The sequence below is a fragment of the Perognathus longimembris genome, chromosome 18 (assembly GCF_023159225.1).
Source record: "Perognathus longimembris pacificus isolate PPM17 chromosome 18, ASM2315922v1, whole genome shotgun sequence".
Lineage (NCBI taxonomy): Eukaryota > Metazoa > Chordata > Mammalia > Rodentia > Heteromyidae > Perognathus > Perognathus longimembris.
Genome location: NC_063178.1, coordinates 15161385 through 15178749, shown reverse-complemented (window position 1 = coordinate 15178749; position 17365 = coordinate 15161385). Strand labels below are relative to the sequence as shown.

Sequence of the window (17365 nt, the reverse complement as noted above, 5' to 3'; positions counted from 1 at the left end):
ACCAAAGGAAGTGCATGAGGCACTAGGTTCATGCCCCTGTACTAACAGACACACACATGTGCACACACACACTCAGAAACATGAGCAAGGTATTGTATTGAATAAAGAAGTCAGGCTCACAAAGAGAAAGGGAGCATTCCTCCTCTTATATGTGAAAGTTTAATCTAAAATATGAACATAAAATATGACATAAATATGGATCACACACAAATCAATTTGCACATATACAAGGTTAAGTTGTAAAGTATGGTACCTACAAGGTGGAATTACCTGGTATAACTACTCTGGTCAACTAAAAGACAGTATAAAAAATGAACACCAGAAAAATGAGTCATACTTTGTCTGACAGAAGATAGGTGTTAAGGGAATGTGCAAAAGAACATATAATTAGTGAGTACATGTGTGAGAAAATACAATACAATATTCAGTGTACTTATGTAGAAATAGGATTAGGAAAGTCAGGGCATGGGTTGGATATATGAAGATTTGATGGAAATAGTGACAAAGATCAAGAGGCATTGTACAAACAAATTGACATGTCACACCAATACTAAAATTTAAATACTAAAATAAAAACCTTACATCTACTTCAATTGGCTACTTAACATACATCGTGCCTGAGACTGTGGTGCATAGAAATCTTCTCATTCATGGAGCATTACATTTTCATTTCCTCTATCTTTCCTTTGGGCCTTATATGATGGCCTGAGTGACCATAACAAGTTCCCTGCTCTATATCAGATGGCCCCAAAGGACACATCGATGGCCACTGCCATGGTGTACTTACTGCTTCACTTCAGCTGGAACTGGGTGGGCCTGTTAACACTACAAGATGAGAATGGTTTATGGATTCTTCATGTATTGAAAAAAGAGATGGCCAAGAACAGAGTTTGTGTAGCCTTCCAGCTAGAGATCACAAACTATGTCATGTCATTTAAATTCTTGTCATATTATGACCAGATCAATAAATCTTCAGCAAATGTCCTTATCATATATAGTGATAATGAATCCCTACTATATCTAATCATGCATGTTGAGCAATATACTAAAAGAAAAAGTTTGTATTGTGAACTCACAGTGGGATTTAACCATGAGGAGGAGATATTTCATACTTGGTACCTCCCATGTGCTCTATTTTTTTCACACCATCACCCAGATGTTTCCGGGTTCACAGATTTTGTCAAGGCAGTGAACCCTTCTACATACCCAGAGGACTTTTTCCTTGCTTGGCTGTGGTTTGTTTCTTTTAATTGCTCAGATTCTGAGTCTGACTGTGGAACACGGGAGAACTGTCCTCGTGATGCCTCCTTGGATTGGTTGCCTGGGCACATTTTTGACATGACTATGTCTGGAGACAGTTACAATATATGCAATGCTGTATATACTGTGGCCCATGAGATGCTTCTTCATCAAGCAGAAGTACAAACCATGGGAAACAGAAAAGAGACAGTGCCTTTCCCTGCACAAGTAAGGCCTTCTGTTTCAGGTCCCACACACTATGAGCAGTCATTCCTTAGATGGTTTTCTTAGCATATGAAATGAAACGTTTCTGGTATCTTTCCAAAACCCAAGAAACTATAATTGTTTAAATGTCTGTGAACTACTGTAGACATATGTTCATGTGCTTTTCAGGAAACACAGGCCAGTTACAAGGACAAAACTAATTCCATGTTCTGTAAATTCGGTCAGTTACAAATGGCCTCAGCATACTCGTAGCTGATGGCTTGAAAACTGTAAATACACCCTTTCCCTATGAGTTTTTTAAATAGTAGCAAAAGATGACCTGATGAAAGAAACATTCCTATTTTTGAGAGCTAATTAGTTTCATTGTACATTGGGTATTACTAACATAGCAAACACAAACTAGAGACATTCATAAAGTTAGTGCTTGTGGCAAACTGGAGCTAAGCAATTAAGAATTGCCTCATTCTAGACTATTTACAGGGAATTAGTTTCTCTTCAAAAGATTTCTACTCATTTTGATTTAGAAAGTTTATTTTTATTCTTCCATAGATTTTCCTCTGGTGTAATCCTTGAGGTGTCTGTAATAATCCTCTGATCCAGAAATTAAAGGTAATGAGCAGCTTTTCTTAGTTCAGGTTTTCTGTGTTAACTCTGGAATGTACTTCACCATAAGATGATGTATCTTTCTAGCTGCACCCTTTTCTGAAGAATATTCACTTCCATAATCCTGCTGGAGATCAAGTGATTTTGTATGAGAAAAAGAAACTGGAGGCAGAGTATGACATTATGAACATTTGGAATTTCCCAGAAGGTCTTGAACTTAAGTGGAAAGTAGGAAAGTTTTCTCCTTGTGCTCTACAAGGTCAGCAACTGTCTTTATCTGAAGATATGGTAGAGTGGACCATAGGAACCACAGCAGTGAGTTGGATTTAGTTGTAATGATTATAAGGACACATAAAGAAGCAAAATTATATATATATATATTATATAAATTGTGATCATTTACATATATAAAATTACATATATATTCATATTGGTTGGACACCAACAACTTACTCCTTGAATCCCACCTATTCTGGTGGCTGAAATTTAAATATCATGATTTGACATCAGTCCAAGCAGAAACACCTGTGACACTCTTATCTTCATTTAACCACCACAAAAAAGCAATTTGGGGTGCTGGTGGCTCCTATCTGTAATCCAAAGTTTTCAGCAGGTTAACATCTTCACATCTAAGCTCACAGATTAGTTTAAAGCCTGACCTGGGAGAACAATCTGTGAGATTCTAACCTTAATTGCTCACTAAAAGATCAGGTGGAATTGTGGATCAAGTGGTAGAGTGCTAACCTTGTGCAAACAAAGCCCAATGACAGTGTCCAGAGCTTCAATTCAAGCCCCAGGATAGGCACCGCAATGAAAAAGAAATCCAAAGTTCCTATGTTGATTTAGAATACGGTCATTGAATATAAATTGCATATTTCTTAGCACATTTCTCACACTGTGACAGAGTACCTGAAGAATCACTTTAGGTGGCATAAACGTGTATCTTGCTCCCTTCTGTGGAGGTCTCCTTAAATACGTAGTTGACCTGGAAATTAGGCATGTTCTGTGAGAGGAATCATAGAACTGTGGCCACTGGAAAAGTCACAAGCAGATACTATGCGTATGAGGTTCACATAACCCTATAAAAGGAAATCTGTGTATTTAAAAAAAAAATTTTGTCCCTGTGTGAGTTCCTGAGATTAATACACAGAAGGCATGAGCATTGGTCTGGCACAGCAAACTGCTGACAGGTATTTGCTTTGTTCTTTTATGCTGTGTTGCTGGTTCTATTCCCTTCCTCCTTGCCCCTCCCTGAACAGAACCTAGGTCTTGGTGGGGCATAGCATATCAGCCAAGGTACCCAGGCCCAGGTGGACTTCTTCCCTCCCTGATACTGCCCTACTCCTGTACACAAACAAGATGAAACTGTTGGCCTTTGGATTCCCCCTAGACAATAGGGCCTCAAGCTCCTAGAGATGGCCATGGTTGGGTAGATGTTGGGCTAAGGCCTTTTAGAATTCTTAGGTACCCTGATATAGCTGTCTTCCCAGGACTGCAGCCCACAGAGTGGCCTCCTGACACTAATTTCCAGATGACACTCCTTTTGCATCAAGAGCAGACTTTATAAGCAGGTGAAGGTTGTCTCACATTTTGTTTGGGTTCTCTTGCCAGTTTGGAGGAGAAGCACTTGTATAGACTCTTCCCCCAGGACCTCCAGTTTCACCCTTCTGAGTTGGAACCACTCAGAGTCTGTTCCACCTGAGTACTGCCTCTGAGCTCAGAAGCTCTTTCTCTGATGGTCCCTCACTCCTTAGGGCTGTTTAAGCATGCATTGCCCCTATTCCAATGATGAGAGCAGCTTTATAGAAGCTAGCGCTGACTTTATTGACACCCAAGCCACAGATGCCCACTGGGAAACTCCAGGGTGGCCAGCACTGCCATAGGGTAGCAGTGCCTTCAATGAACATAAAGCCCACTCTTAAGGATTTGGTGTCTGGTTATTCAGAGAAGGAAGGGCAGATGGCTGCCTTAGCAGGACTTGGTTCTAGCTCCCTCGGTAGGTGGTGTATGACCAGGGGCTCAGTAGCAGAGGCACGTGGAACTTCTGAGTTTCATTTGCAATGTTGAAAACAACTTAGGAGAAGCAGAAAACAGTTGAAGGACCACAGCACACAAACTGCCTGACCCCAGTGCTCCCTGGTGAAATTCAGTAGCCTAGACTATGGGACTGGTAAGCTAGTCTTGTGGTGTGGACTGGAAATATTCTGAGGGCTAAAGATAGTGTGAATGTTTCCTGGGCTTGCTGGATGGGCAATAAGCCAGGTGCTTTGAAGCTTCAGGAGGAGGTTTTTTGGCAAAGCCCTGAGAGCTGTGTGCTGGACTCAGGTGACAACTTGTCTACAAAGCCTGATACAGGGAGCAACTCGGGCAAGGAGGTGTCATCTTGAAGTATAATGATTCCTCGGGTCCCAGGATACCTTTCTTCTGTGAGGTCAAGCAGTGAGCTCACCAGTCTACCATTGCCCTGCCCTCTGAGGAATAGGACCAATGTCTCCATGACCCAGATGAGGCCTTGCAAGCAGGCTTGGCCTGCACATCAGTGAGTCAAGGTCCTCCCCCAACTCCCATAGCTCTCACCTCCACATATGGGTAGAAGCTCTCCTGGCGCCTTTTCTTCCAGTAAGCCTCAGTGTCGAAAGACAGTTTGTAGGTGCCTGGCTTCATTTGACCTGGTGTCAGGAGTCCAGGGCATCGGCCATCTGTGTCTGTGTAGCTGGGGAGAAGATGGGCTGCAGAGAAGGCACAAAGAGCAACCCTTCCCCAGTTGTGGATTTGCAATCCCAGATAAATCTCTCATCTTTGTGAGTAATCAGAAACAGTGGACTGTTTCTAGGGACACCACTGAATTGCCTATTTAGGGAACCACCAAGGCAGAGGAGCAAATGGGCAACAAAACCTCTCAGACTGTGTACACTAGAAGTAATAATTGTATTTGGCATTTTCTTTATGCATAAGTATGTTCATTAACAAAATGTGAAATACAGCATGTCTTGTTTTATAACCTGTGTTTTACACAGTATATTGTATGTTGCTATCTCGGTCAGTAACTATCTAATTCTACCCACAATACATGGAGGATTAACATGGAATGGGCTGATCTCTCGCTCTGCTTTAAAAAAAATTGCATGTATGTGAGGGTACTGGTGCTTGACCTCATTGTGAGTACTGTCTCTTAGTTTTTGTGTCCATGGCTAGTGCTCTACCACTTGAGCCACAGCTCTACTTCATCTTTTAGGTGGTTAATTGGAGGTAAGAGTCTCATAAACTTTCCTGTTTGGGCTGATCTGAAATTGTGAGTCTGAGACCTCAGCCTCTTTAGTAGCTAGGATTTCAGGTGTGAGCCACCTGAATCCAGGGTTCTGGAGACCTATGGTCCTCAATGTGTCTCCCACAGTGATTTAGAAAGAACAGAGTATGGGCTTGGAATGTGGCTTAGTGGTAGAGTGCTTGCCTAGCATGCGTGAAGCTCTGGGTTCGATTCCTCATTACCACATAAACAGAAAAAGCAGTGTTGTGGCTCAAGTGGTAGAGTGCTAGCCTTGAGCAAAAGAAGTTCAGGGAGGGCTGGGAGTATGGCTTACCGGTAGAGAGCTTGCCTTGCATGCATAAAGCCCTGGGTTTGATTCCTCAGCACCATATAAAGAAAAGGCTAAAAGTGGTGCTGTGGCTGAAGTGGTAGAGTGCTAGCCTTGAGCAAAAAGAAGCCAGGGACAGTGCTCAGGCCCTGTGTCCAAGCCCTAGGACTGGTGGAGGAAATAAAAAAAGAAAGAAAGAAAGATGTTATCTTGCCACTTGCCCCCCCACCCCGGCTTTTGTGAAGGGATGCATGGGAAGGGGGCAGTAAGACATTTGGACATGATCCATTGAGTAGGAGTCTCTGACTCCAGCCCTGTTCCCTTTCCCATTCCTGGTTAGAATTTTGGAAACCAAGGTTGCCTGCTTCAAGGTGAGTGTTCTGGGACCCCACTCATGGGAACCCCAGGGGCATAGGCCAGCCTGTGTGGGCTTGGGAAACCTGAAACTGGAATGGCAAGTATAGCAGAGCCTGTACTTGGGCTAGTGGCAGGGTTCAGAGCCCGTGCTTCAGTGCACATCAAAGCTGATGAGCACAGTGCCTGATGAGTCTGGCTTGAAATTCCAGTAGTCACCTCATCACTACTGCCTCAGTCTTCCCACCTATAAAAAGGAAAATTACACCACTGGACTACAAGATGAATGGTGAATAAAGAAAGCAGGAATAAATGTATTCAGTGTGCATCCTGGCACAAACTTATAAGTTAATCATGGCTATGTAATTAGTGTTCAGATGCCACCTCTGCCTGTAACTCAGCAGTTCTCTCCAATAGCTCTCGAAAGAGGTGCAAACACCTTCTCAGTAGGCCCAAGGGTCTGTGAGACTGCTGAACAGAAAAGATGTTTCAGACACTTCATAGCATCCTTCAGAACTATAGCTTTTGTTACTATCTGCCTTATCTCATGAAAAAACTGAGGCTCAGAGAGTCAGTAGGCCTAGGCTGTGAAGCCAGACCTTGAGCCCAGGCAATGCGCTTCCATGGCTAAGAGGACAGTGGGGTACAGCAGCCAGCTCTGTCCTCCAGCCCTTAGCATCTGTGCTCCTGGCTGTAAGGTAGGGTCCTGCACTGAAGGTCACGTTCTCTGGATACCTCCTATGACGCCAGGGTGTGCCTTTTACCTCTTCCTCAATTCTGTCCACTGCTGGGTGAGGTCTTCCAGCCTGGATAAACGAAGGCAGAGGCCCTGAGCCGGGAGCCCCGAGGCCGTGTCTAGCACATGTGTGGTCAGCGGGCTGCTCTTGGACTCCATGCTACTGCCCTGGGCAAAGAACACAGTTCCTGTGGGCCTGTGTTCCTAGGCTCAGCCTGAGTCCACAGGCTGTTAGGAGAGCAAACAGTCCCAACTGCCCCGAGGGAAGGCTAAGCTCAAAAGTCACTGAAGTTGTCTGGCTGGCAGGAAGAGGTGCCCAGTTCCCAACACTGACCTATGTCCTTCCAGGGTCCCCAGACCCCCACTCCTCCCCTGCCTCTCAGGTCCAGCTGGGTAGTGGTGGTCTCTTACAAGCCAGCCCTCCTCATTCCTTGGTTCGTGGACCCCTAGGAGCTTCACCCCTCCTTTCCCGCCCCGCAGTCCCTGAGGATCCAGGCCACCAAGCCCACTCTCCACCCTTGCCTGCCGGGAGCTCAGTTGTCGCTGTAGCATCAGCAGCCACCGGGTGTCCGGAACCCGAGTCCTTCCCGGAGACTCCAGTTTGTGCGCTGCCCTCGGGCTGGGAGGTCTCTCAGCCGGGCCACCGTGTCCCCCTCCTGCTGCAGTGCCCGGGCCGTCCCAGTGACCACTCCCTGAGTCTCAACCCCAGCCGCCTGCCCGCCCCGCCCCTCCCACAGGGCTGGTGTCCACCAGCTTCCCGCCTGTGCTGCCTGGACGTCCTTTTCTGGAAGTTCTTAGTAGGGCTGACAACATTTCTTGTTTTGGCTACCTCTGCAGTCATGTGACCGTGCCTCCGCTTCCCCTCCAGTACAACAGGACGAGTGCCCGGGACCAGGCTGAGCTCCTCCGCTCCCCCTCTCCCCGCTGACTGGGCCAAAGAGCCAGAACTGCAGCTGGGACACCAAGCCCTGACTGCCTGGTCTGACTTGCATTAAAACCACATCTTACGACATTCTATCAGTCTAGTATTATTACACTGCACTTACAGCGTAAGTGTAGTGCTGGTGGCTCAAGCCTGTAATCCTACTTGCTCAATAGGCTGAGATCTGCGGAGCCTGGTTAGAAGCCAGCTTGGTGAAGAAAAGACAAAAGACAAAGGATGGGGTTCGGGAGGACTGCAGCTGCAGTTTGTAGCTCAAGACTGTAACCCCGATTATTTTTAACTTCCAGCTTTTATGCAGATTAGGAACCAGGGAATAGCATAGGGTTACCTAAGTTTAAGAAAACAAGAAAGCCTTGAAGTCGGCAATAACAGGTGGCAGGAATGACAAAATAAGGTTGAATAGTTAGCATAAATCAGACTCTTGTGTTGTCTTTTAAGTAAGCCTTATCCTTGCACATTTCTTGAGATAACACCATAGCCAGAGGTCAGGATGAGCTTTGCTGCTGGCTCGGCTCCCAACACTACTATGCGAGATTTGTATTATCATATAAAAAAAGAACAGGAAAATGTACAGAAGTTAAAAATTTTTCTGAGTCATAAGAGTCATATACTACACAAACAAGATTCAGAGGGAAGGGTGACATTGCAGTAACTGCGTGCATCAGGTTTTAAGATATTTTTGCTATAATGATTACTTTTTATAATTAAAATGACACAGAAGTGCTAATTTCTTTAAGAAAAAGGAACTTAGAAATGCAATACAGAAATTTTGGCCTGAAACAGACCTCAGCAAATTTTTGTCTATTTTTTGCTTTTGCTGATAAAGTGTCATTTTATTATTAGCATTTTAAAGTTACAATGTATGTAGAGAAATATTTGTAACTGTACATCAGCTTCATTTTGACTGAATGACCTCTTTCAAAAGTACAGACATTTAGGGGCTGGGGATATAGCCTAGTGGCAAGAGTGCCTGCCTCGGATACACGAGGCCCTAGGTTCGATTCCCCAGCACCATATATACAGAAAACGGCCAGAAGCGGCACTGTGGCTCAAGTGGCAGAGTGCTAGCCTTGAGCGGGAAGAAGCCAGGGAGAGTGCTCAGGCCCTGAGTCCAAGGCCCAGGACTGAGGACAGAAATTTAATGCTTTACAAACTTAAAAACATATTTGAAACAAAGAATATATATAAGTAATTAAGAATGGATATCCAGGGCTGGGAATATGGCCTAGTGGCAAGAGTGCTTGCCTCCTACACATGAAGCTCTTGGTTCGATTCCCCAGCACCACATATATGGAAAACGGCCAGAAGGGGCACTGTGGTTCAGGTTGCATGAAGCTCTTGGTTCGATTCCCCAGCACCACATATATGGAAAATGGCCAGAAGGGGCACTGTGGTTCAGGTGGCAGAGTGCTAGCCTTGAGCAGGAAGAAGCCAGGGATGGTGCTCAGGCCCTAAGTCCAAGGACCAGGACTGGCCAAAAAAAAAAAAAGTTACCCTTTAAAAACGAAAAAATAAAATAGAATTCTCATTTTTTTCTATTAATTTTCTATAGTCCAAGGCCATTGGTCTCTTTAATGCAATTGGCAAAAATTTGTGGATAACTTACAAGGCATGTTTTACAAGGAAAGCATGAAAGTTTTGGAAAAATAATTTTAAAAGTAAGCCATAACGGAGCTGGTGCCCTGAGGAGGGGCCTTTATTCCTAATTACTCAGGAGACTGGTATCTGAGGATTGTGGTTCAAAGCTAGCCCAAGCAGGAAAGCCAATGAGAATCTTAGCTCCAATTAATCACCTAAAAGGTGGGGAGGGAGCTGTGGCTCAAGTGGTAGAGTGCTAGCCTTGAGCAGAGAAGCTCAGAGACAGTGCCTAGGACCTGAGTATAAGCCTCAGGACTGGCACACAACACACACACACACGACAGGAACTTTCTGGGCAGAGTTTTGGGGCTCAACAAATTGGCAATGAAACATGAAAATGAGATTGCATCAAACTAAAAAGTTTCTGCACAGCAAAAGACATAGTTACTAAGCTAAAAAGGCAGCCCACAGCATGGGAAATCTTTACCTTTTGATAAGAGCCTAATATCCAGAATATACAAGGAGCTAGCCCCCCCATTAATTAACCAAGAATAATGGGGAAAAGGGCTAAATAGAAACTTATCAGAAGAAAAAGTAAGAATGGTCTCTTAACACATGAGAAAATGTTCAACATCCCTATCCATAAAGAAAATGCAAATGAAACTATATTTAGTGGGAAAAAATGAAGAGGGAGTAACACTGTTCAACAAGAAATGTATTCATTACCTTATATAACTGTAACCCCTCTGTACACCACCTTTACATTAAATTTAATTAAATAAAAACACTATGTTTAGATTTCATCTCACCCCACTTAGATTGGGCAGCATAGAGAAAACGAGCACTAAAAAAATATTGGTAGGGATTCTGGGGGGAAAAGGAACCCTGGTGCACTATTGGAGGGGATATAAACTAGTGAAACCACACTGGAAGGCACTCTGAAGATTCCTCAAAACACTAAATATAGAACGTCACTATGACCTATTGATAGCACTTTGGGGCATTTGCCTAGAACATTTCAAGTCAGGATATGGTAAAGACACTTGAACATGCATATTCCTCATGGCACTAATGACAGCCAAGGCTTGAAACTAGACCAGATGCCTTACAATGGATCAATGAGTCAAGAAAAGAAGATATTTGGATACAGATAGATAGATACAAATTCTACTCATCTGCTAGAAAGAAAAATGTTATATCATTTGCAGGGAAACCTGTAGACCTAGAAAAATTATGGTAAGTGAAGTAAGTCAGGTTCAGAGAGACAAACATCACTTTTTATTGTTGTTGTTGGTGGTCATGGTACTTGAACTCAGGGCCTGAGCATTTTCCCTGAGCTGTTTTTACTCAAGGCTAGTGTTCTACCACATGAGCCACATCACTACTTCTGGTTTTCTAATAGTTAATTGGAGATAAGAGTCTCATGAAAGCCAAGTCAAGTTTTAAAGAAGTGTTTGTGAAAATATTAAACAATAAAGTCAGTAATGCAAAACAATGCCCAAACAAAAAAATTTGTGTGTACTGTTCAAAAGAAATCAGTTCATGTACTCTTTACCTGACTTATGCAAATGGAACCCCTCTACACATCACTTTTATAATAACAATAAAAATACAGTTTCCATTGGTGCGTATAGTATATGCCAGCAGTTATTTGTAGCTTTTCATTGTAATACTAAGTATACTCTCAGTGTAAGCATTCTTTTGCTTTGGTTTATTCAGATAGGTTTGTGTTTTGGTTTTGAAACCTTGTACTGCTCATCAAGTTGGAATACTTTTGACATTAGACATTTAAAACATGAAAAATATGAATTGTTGCAGCAGGGTCTTGATAATTTAAAGGAAAGATCCTTCCCAGCTGTACCACAGTTGTTCTGTGAATGAATTTCTAGTACTGCTTCTTGGAATTTTCCTGAAACAGAATCTCTCAGTGCAAGGGGATTGTGCTCGGGAATGTAGTTGTGTGCCTGGTGATATGTTATTTCATGTGGTAGCAGCTGTCTTGAAGGTTATGGAGTTGGGTAAACAACTGTAAAACAAAACAAAACAAAAACAATTGTAGAAAACTGCAAGGTTCAACTGACAGCTCTTAAACAGAAGTAACCTCACTGTCTTTCTTTCTTATACACATTACCAATGAAAAAGGATTTCTACAGCTCAGATGTTTTTGTGGAAAGACTTGAAAAGATCATTTGCAACCATTAACAGTTGGAGAACTAACACGCACACCTCCCCCTAAGATTTCCCACCACAAATGTACTGAGCAGCATGGAGAGACGCTGCTGATGTTTCTAAACTAGAAATGTCTTCTGAGGGACAAGCCTTCCTATAGTTGGAAGAGCAATGCCTGCCTGAGGCTTTCTGGGCTCGCACTGAACATGGAAAGAGACTTGGCTCTCCATGGGGATTCTTATTTCTTTCTCTGTTACAAACCCATCTTCTTCACCTCGGGTATTCATATTTGTTTTCACCTGTTTTGCATAAAAGGTAGGACAAAGGTACTGTGGGGTAATCAATGCACAGTTCACAGCTGTAAGGTCCTCCCCCGGAGGGCTACGTGCTGATTGATGCCCCACCTGGCTGTCTTCGCCGGGTTTCCTAGGTGACCCGCACACCTGGGGGCGGTATCCTCCTCCCGCCCTCCCCCCCACCCCCGCACATCCGGGCCCCACCTCCCCATCCCCGCCCTACAAAAGGCCTCGCCGGGGCGGCGCGCTGGCTCTCTGTCCTGCGCGGGCGCCGTGAGCATGGGCGCGGGTCAGCGGAAGGCGCTCTTCTCCCCGGCCTGAGACCGCGTGGCGCGTCGCGCCCTCCTTTCCCGCTCCCGGCTCCACACATCCAGCAGCCATCAGGTAATGAATGGGCCCTGACGGAAGGCGGAGGTTCTCATCCTCCTTAGATGGGTCTTGAACTTTCGGGCGGTTAGTGTCGGGGCGCTGGAGTGAACTTAGTTTAACGGGAGGCTCTTAACTCCGCGCCGGGCGGGGCGGGGACCCGGGTCCGGAAGGGGCGACCCCCGGCCCCATCCCCACCCGGGCCCGGGGAGATCTGCCCTCCCCTCGCCGCGCTTCCTGCCCCGCTCCCCGCTCCCTGCCGCCGCGCGGCCCCGAGCCGCCGGCACGGACCTGTGGGACGGCGCGCGCCGCACCGAGTCGGGGTCCTCCCGGTTCCGGGGCGCAGGCTCGGGGGTGCTGCCCGCCCGAAACGCCCGCTCGTGGACTGGCGGCGCCGGGCGAGGGCGCACCGCCCCGGGATTGGAGGCCTCTGGGCGCCGGGCGCCGCCCCTCCCCGCCCACGCCCGGCAGGTGCGCGCGCGCCTCCTCCACCCGCCGGGCTCTCCCAGAGCAGAGCCCCGGGCCGGCGCCGCCCGCAGCCGCGCTCCTCCGCCTCCAGCGCCGGGCCGCAGCTCCTCTCCCTTCTGCCCGCGCAGCCCGCGGCCCTGGCCTAGCGCGGGGGTCCCCGGCCGCCCCGAAGGCAGCACCGCCGAACCACGCGCCGCGCCGGGGAGGAGCGGAGGCGCCCGAAGGACTCCCGGCCCTCAGTGTGCTCGGAAGATGGAGAATGCGAGGAAAGGGGGGAACTGGACGTCTGCTTTTGGTGAGTCAACATGCTACCTATAACCACATGCTGTTGAAAATGAACTTTGGCAAGATAGGCGATATTTGGGTTACCTACCCTTCAGGCAGAGGGCTCAGTGTTAATGGTAGGATTAAAATTTGATTAGGGTGAGCAAACCCTAATCCATACCCTAAGCCACTCAGGAATCCTATGCCTTACTTGAAACTTTTCATTAACGAAACCCACTCAATAACTGTATGGTTTTTGTTCTTTCCTTCCTCTCTGGCCTGTGTCCCCACAGTGTTGAGGGTCTGTGTGGGCTGCAGGCCTTTGTAACAGCTGGCTGCCTGCAGACTGCTAATGCTCGGATAAACACTCCAAGATTCGTTCCTTAAGTATGTGGCTTCTCAGATAATTTACACATATCTAACAATATGACTGTGTTAGGGGTCGGTTGTTGATGTCAATAAGGACTGGTGGTTGTAGGGCTACTCAGAGTGGGCGTCAGCATTAAGATTTAGTTATGTTTTGGAAATAGATTAGGCAGGTGTTGGGTTTTCCATTAACCTTACAGAGCAGGTGAGTGTTAGGGACTAAGTTAGGGTTAGGATCACTATTACAAACAGATAGTAAATGATGATTGAGGAATGGGTCAGGCTTAGGGTTAGGGAATGTGGTAGACAAAGGATGGGGTTAGGGAGCCTGTTAGGGAAGATTTTAGGATCAGGGTTTAGGAAGGGTTGAGGGTTAGGGAGTGGGTGAGAATTAACTTTGTGCAATGAGTTTGAGTTATGAGGTGTGTTATGGAGTGGTTTACAAAACAAGTTATGGAACAGGTCAGGATTAAGAACGTGTTAAGGAAGGGGCTTGGGTGAGAGTTAGGCAGTGTGTTCAATATGAATGTGTTAGGTACACAATTGTATGGGTTTTGGCTAGTGAATGTCCACAATTGTATGGATTTTGGTTAGTGGATGGCTTAGGGTGAGGCATAAGATTGGCGAGTAGCTTAAGGTGTGGGTTTGGGTTGGAGCATGTTAGGGTGTGAGTAGTGGCTAGAGTTAGTGTGCACAATGGGGATCCATGTTAGGGTAGGGGTAGGATTAAGGTTTTGTTGAAGCTGTATTACAATTATGGTACATGTGAGTGTAGGGTTATGGTTATGGTTAGGACATGTGTTTTGGTATGGGGTAGGAGATAGGGTAGGGGTTAGAGTCTGAGTGGCCTCAAGATCCTCCCCAGCGTCTTGGTTTAGTAGCCCTGCTCTTTCCCATGCCCTCCTTTCTGTTGTCCTAGGGTTTGTCTTCCCCATGTATTTGTCTTCACTTTTTGTCTCCCACTTATTATGCAAAAAAGTCCATTTCCTCTCACTGGAAGGCCTTCATTTGAGGACTTTTGTGTAAGCATACAATTTAAAGCTTAAGACAAGGGTCCTAGCTTTGGACAAAGCCCATCTGTACTCTCAGAAATACCTTGGAAGAACCTAGATAGGTAAGGATGAAGCTGTGAGGATAGGTTGTGGTTTCCCCTGGACTGTTAAGGGGCGTGGCCTTGGCACTGGACTGGTATAGGTTGGTTCTGTCTGGGACTGGCTGTCCTGCCAGTAGCCCCCATCTTTGGGTTTGGGCCTACAAGCTGGTCAGGCTCACTGTGATTTGGTGGTGGGTCTGGGCCTCTGTACACCCATCCCATCAGGCACCATCTGCTTGTATGTGTGGGGAAGCCTGGAGGAATGCTGACCCTGCCCAGATGCGGCTTGTGTGTGAACGCCTGACCCAGGTGCACCAAGCTGACTTTGAGGCAACTCCAGAAGACAAGCAGAGCTAAGCGGTGTTTCCTGGCAGGTGGGGCCCAGGGCATGGGTGTGGGGTGGCTGTGAAAGTGTGGAGAAGCGGGGCCTGCCTCTCCCGTTTGCTTGTTTGTGCCCTTCCTGATGTGGCTTTGGTGAGGCTAGGCCTCAAACTAGGCCTCTGGAGCTGGCTTCGAGTCAGTGCAGAGCTTTTATCTGGTGCTTTTAGTCTTGGCAGACCCAGGCCACGGTTGTTGGGTGGGTGTGAGAGCGTGTGGAGAATTGCGGCCTGCCCCTCCTGTTTGCTTGTGTCCTTCCTGAAGTGGCTTAGGTAGTGTGGCTAGGTCTCAAACTACGCCTCCAAAGCTGGCTTCCAGTCAGTGTAGAGCTGTTAGCTGGTGCTTTCAGTCTTGGCAGGCCCAGGCCATGGTTGTGGGGTGGCTTATGGTGTTGAGTTTATGGGGCGTCACAGCAGGAGACAGGTGGGGCAAAAGCAAGGAAAGTGGAGGTGAAGGGGCACTGTTTGGGCTTTACTGCAGGAGGGGGCTGGGGCAAGGGCCAGGAAGTGAGAGGTGCAGGGGCATGGCTATTGGGCATCACAGCAGGAGGGGAGTGGCAAGGGGATGGAAGTGAGAGGTGTAGGGGCATGGCTTATGGGGCATCACAGCACTACAGTGGTGGGGCAAGAGGCAGGAAGCTAGTGGTACAGGGGTGGGGGTTATGGGGCATCACAGCAAGAGAGGGGAGGGGCAAGGGGGAGGAAATGAGAGGTGCAGGGGCGGGGCTTATGTGGCATCACAGCAGGATAAGGGTGGGGAAAGCGGGAGGAAGTGAGAAGTCAAGGGGCGGGGCCCTGTCACTGGCCTGGTTTAGGTCAGTTCTGCCTGGGACTAGCAGTCCTGCCAGTAGCCCCCATCTCTGGATTTGGGCCTACAAAGCTGGTCAGGCTCAGCGTGGTTTGGTTGTGGGTCTGGGCTCCCATACACCCGTTCCATCTGGCACCATCCGCTTTTCTGTGTGTGTAAGTCTGGAGGAATGCTGCCCGTGTGCAGATGCAGCTTGTGTGTGGAGAAGGCTGGACCCAGGTGCACCAAGCTGACTTTGAAGCAACTCCGGAAGACAAGCAGAGCTAAGCCGAGCTTCCTGGCAGGTGGGGCCCAGGGCTTGGGTGTGGGGTGGCTGTGAAAGTGTGTGGAGAAGCGCGGCCTGCCTCTCCCGTTTGCTTGTTTGTGCCCTTCCTGATGTGGTTTTGGTGAGGCTAGGCCTCAAACCAGGCCTCTGGAGCCCACTTCGAGTCAGTGCAGAGCTTTTATCTGGTGCTTTTAGTCTTGGCAGGCCCAGGCCACGGTTGTTGGGTGGGTGTGAGAGCGTGTGGAGAATTGCGGCCTGCCCCTCCTGTTTGCTTGTTTCTGACCTTCCTGAAGTGGCTTAGGTGGTGTGGCTAGGCCTCAAACCACGCCTCTAAAGCATGCCTCCAGTCAGTGTAGAGCTGTTAGCTGGTGCTTTCAGTCTTGGCCCAGGCCATGGTCAGGGGGTTGCTTATGGTGTTGAGCTTCTGGGTGTCACAGCAGGAGACAGGTGGGGCAAAAGCAAGGAAAGTAGAGGTGAAGGGGCATGGCTTATTGGGCTTCAATGCAGGAGAGGGGAGGGGCAAGGGCCAGGAAGTGATAGGTACAGGGGCGGGGCATATTGGGCATTACAGCATGATAGGGGTGGGGAAACCAGGAGGAAGTGAGCAGTCAAGGGGCGTGGCCCTGGCACTACGTCCAGTCTGCCTTGGACAAGCTAGTCACTCAGCTGCTTTCTGTGAGGTCCCATCTTTGGGTTTTGGCCTACAAAGCTGGTCAGGCTCAGCGTGGTTTGGTGGTGGGTCTGGGCTTCTGTTCACCTGTCCCATCAGGCAGCAGCCGCTTTTCTGTGTGGGGAAGCCTGGAGGAACGCTGACCATGCACAGATGCGGCCTGTTTGTGGAGAAGGCCCGACCCAGGTGCACCCAGCTGACCTTGAGGCAACTCTGGAAGACAAGCAGAGCTAAGCCGAGCTTCCTGCCAGGTGGGGCCCAGGGCATGGGTGTGGGGTGCTTGTGAAAGTGTGTGTAGGAACGAGGCCTGCCTCTCCTGTTTGCTCGTTTGTGCCCTTCCTGAAGTGGCTTTGGTGAGGCTAGGTCTCAAACCAGGCCTCCAGAGCTGGCTTCCAGTCAGTGCTGAGCTTTTATCCGGTGCTTTCAGTCTCAGCAGGCCCGGGCCACACTTGTTGGGTGGCTGTGAAAGTGCGTGGAGGATTGGGGCCTGAGATGCAGGGGTGGGGCTTTGCGGCATCACAGCATGAGAGAGGCGGGGCAAGAGTCTTGAAGCTATAGGTAAAGGGGCCAGGCTCATGGGGTATCACAAAGGAGGGGGCAAGGGGGTGGAAGTGAGAGCTGCAGGGGCGGGGCTTATGCGGCATCAACATGAAAGAGGTGGGTCAAGAGACAGGAAGTGAGAGGTGAAGGAGCAGGGCTTATGAGGCATCACAGAACAAGAGTGGAGGGGCAAGGGGAGGAAGTGAGAGGTCAAGGGGTGTGGCTTGGGCTCTGGACTGGTTTAGGTTGCTTCTGCCAGGAACAAGCAGATTTGCCACAAGGCTAGGAAGCAGCTCCTTTCTCTGAGGGTCCTCTAGTGGTATTCGGGCCTACAAAGCTGGTCAGGCTCACTGTGGTTTGGTGGTGGGCCTGGGCTTCCGTATACTCATCCCATCAGGCAGCAGCTGCTTGTCTGTATGGGGCAGCCTGG

At 47.9% G+C, this 17365-nt stretch overlaps 1 protein-coding gene across 1 annotated transcript; it reads right to left on the bottom strand.

The window, feature by feature from the left end:
• Nucleotides 1-3917: 3917 nt before the first annotated feature.
• LOC125367132 (5-hydroxyisourate hydrolase-like) lies at nt 3918-7291 on the bottom strand. Its single transcript, XM_048367760.1, has 4 exons — nt 7255-7291; nt 6761-6900; nt 4645-4780; nt 3918-4140 (listed from the first exon to the last, which is right to left on the bottom strand). Exons 1-4 carry the CDS (start codon nt 7282-7284, stop codon nt 4087-4089), a joined length of 360 nt encoding a protein of 119 aa, XP_048223717.1. The 5' UTR covers nt 7285-7291; the 3' UTR covers nt 3918-4086.
• Nucleotides 7292-17365: the final 10074 nt, after the last annotated feature.

Bases quoted from the DNA above. Each gene is read 5' to 3' on its own strand.
- LOC125367132 (XM_048367760.1), bottom strand. From the start codon at position 7,284: ATGCTACAGCGACAACTGAGCTCCCGGCAG. The intron at 4,781-6,760 runs GTAAAAGGCACA...TCTTCTCCCCAG, and splicing joins TGGACAGAATTGAGGAAGAG to CTACACAGACACAGATGGCC. The intron at 4,141-4,644 runs GTGAGAGCTATG...GCTTCTCCTAAG, and splicing joins GCTTCTACCCATATGTGGAG to TTGTTTTCAACATTGCAAAT.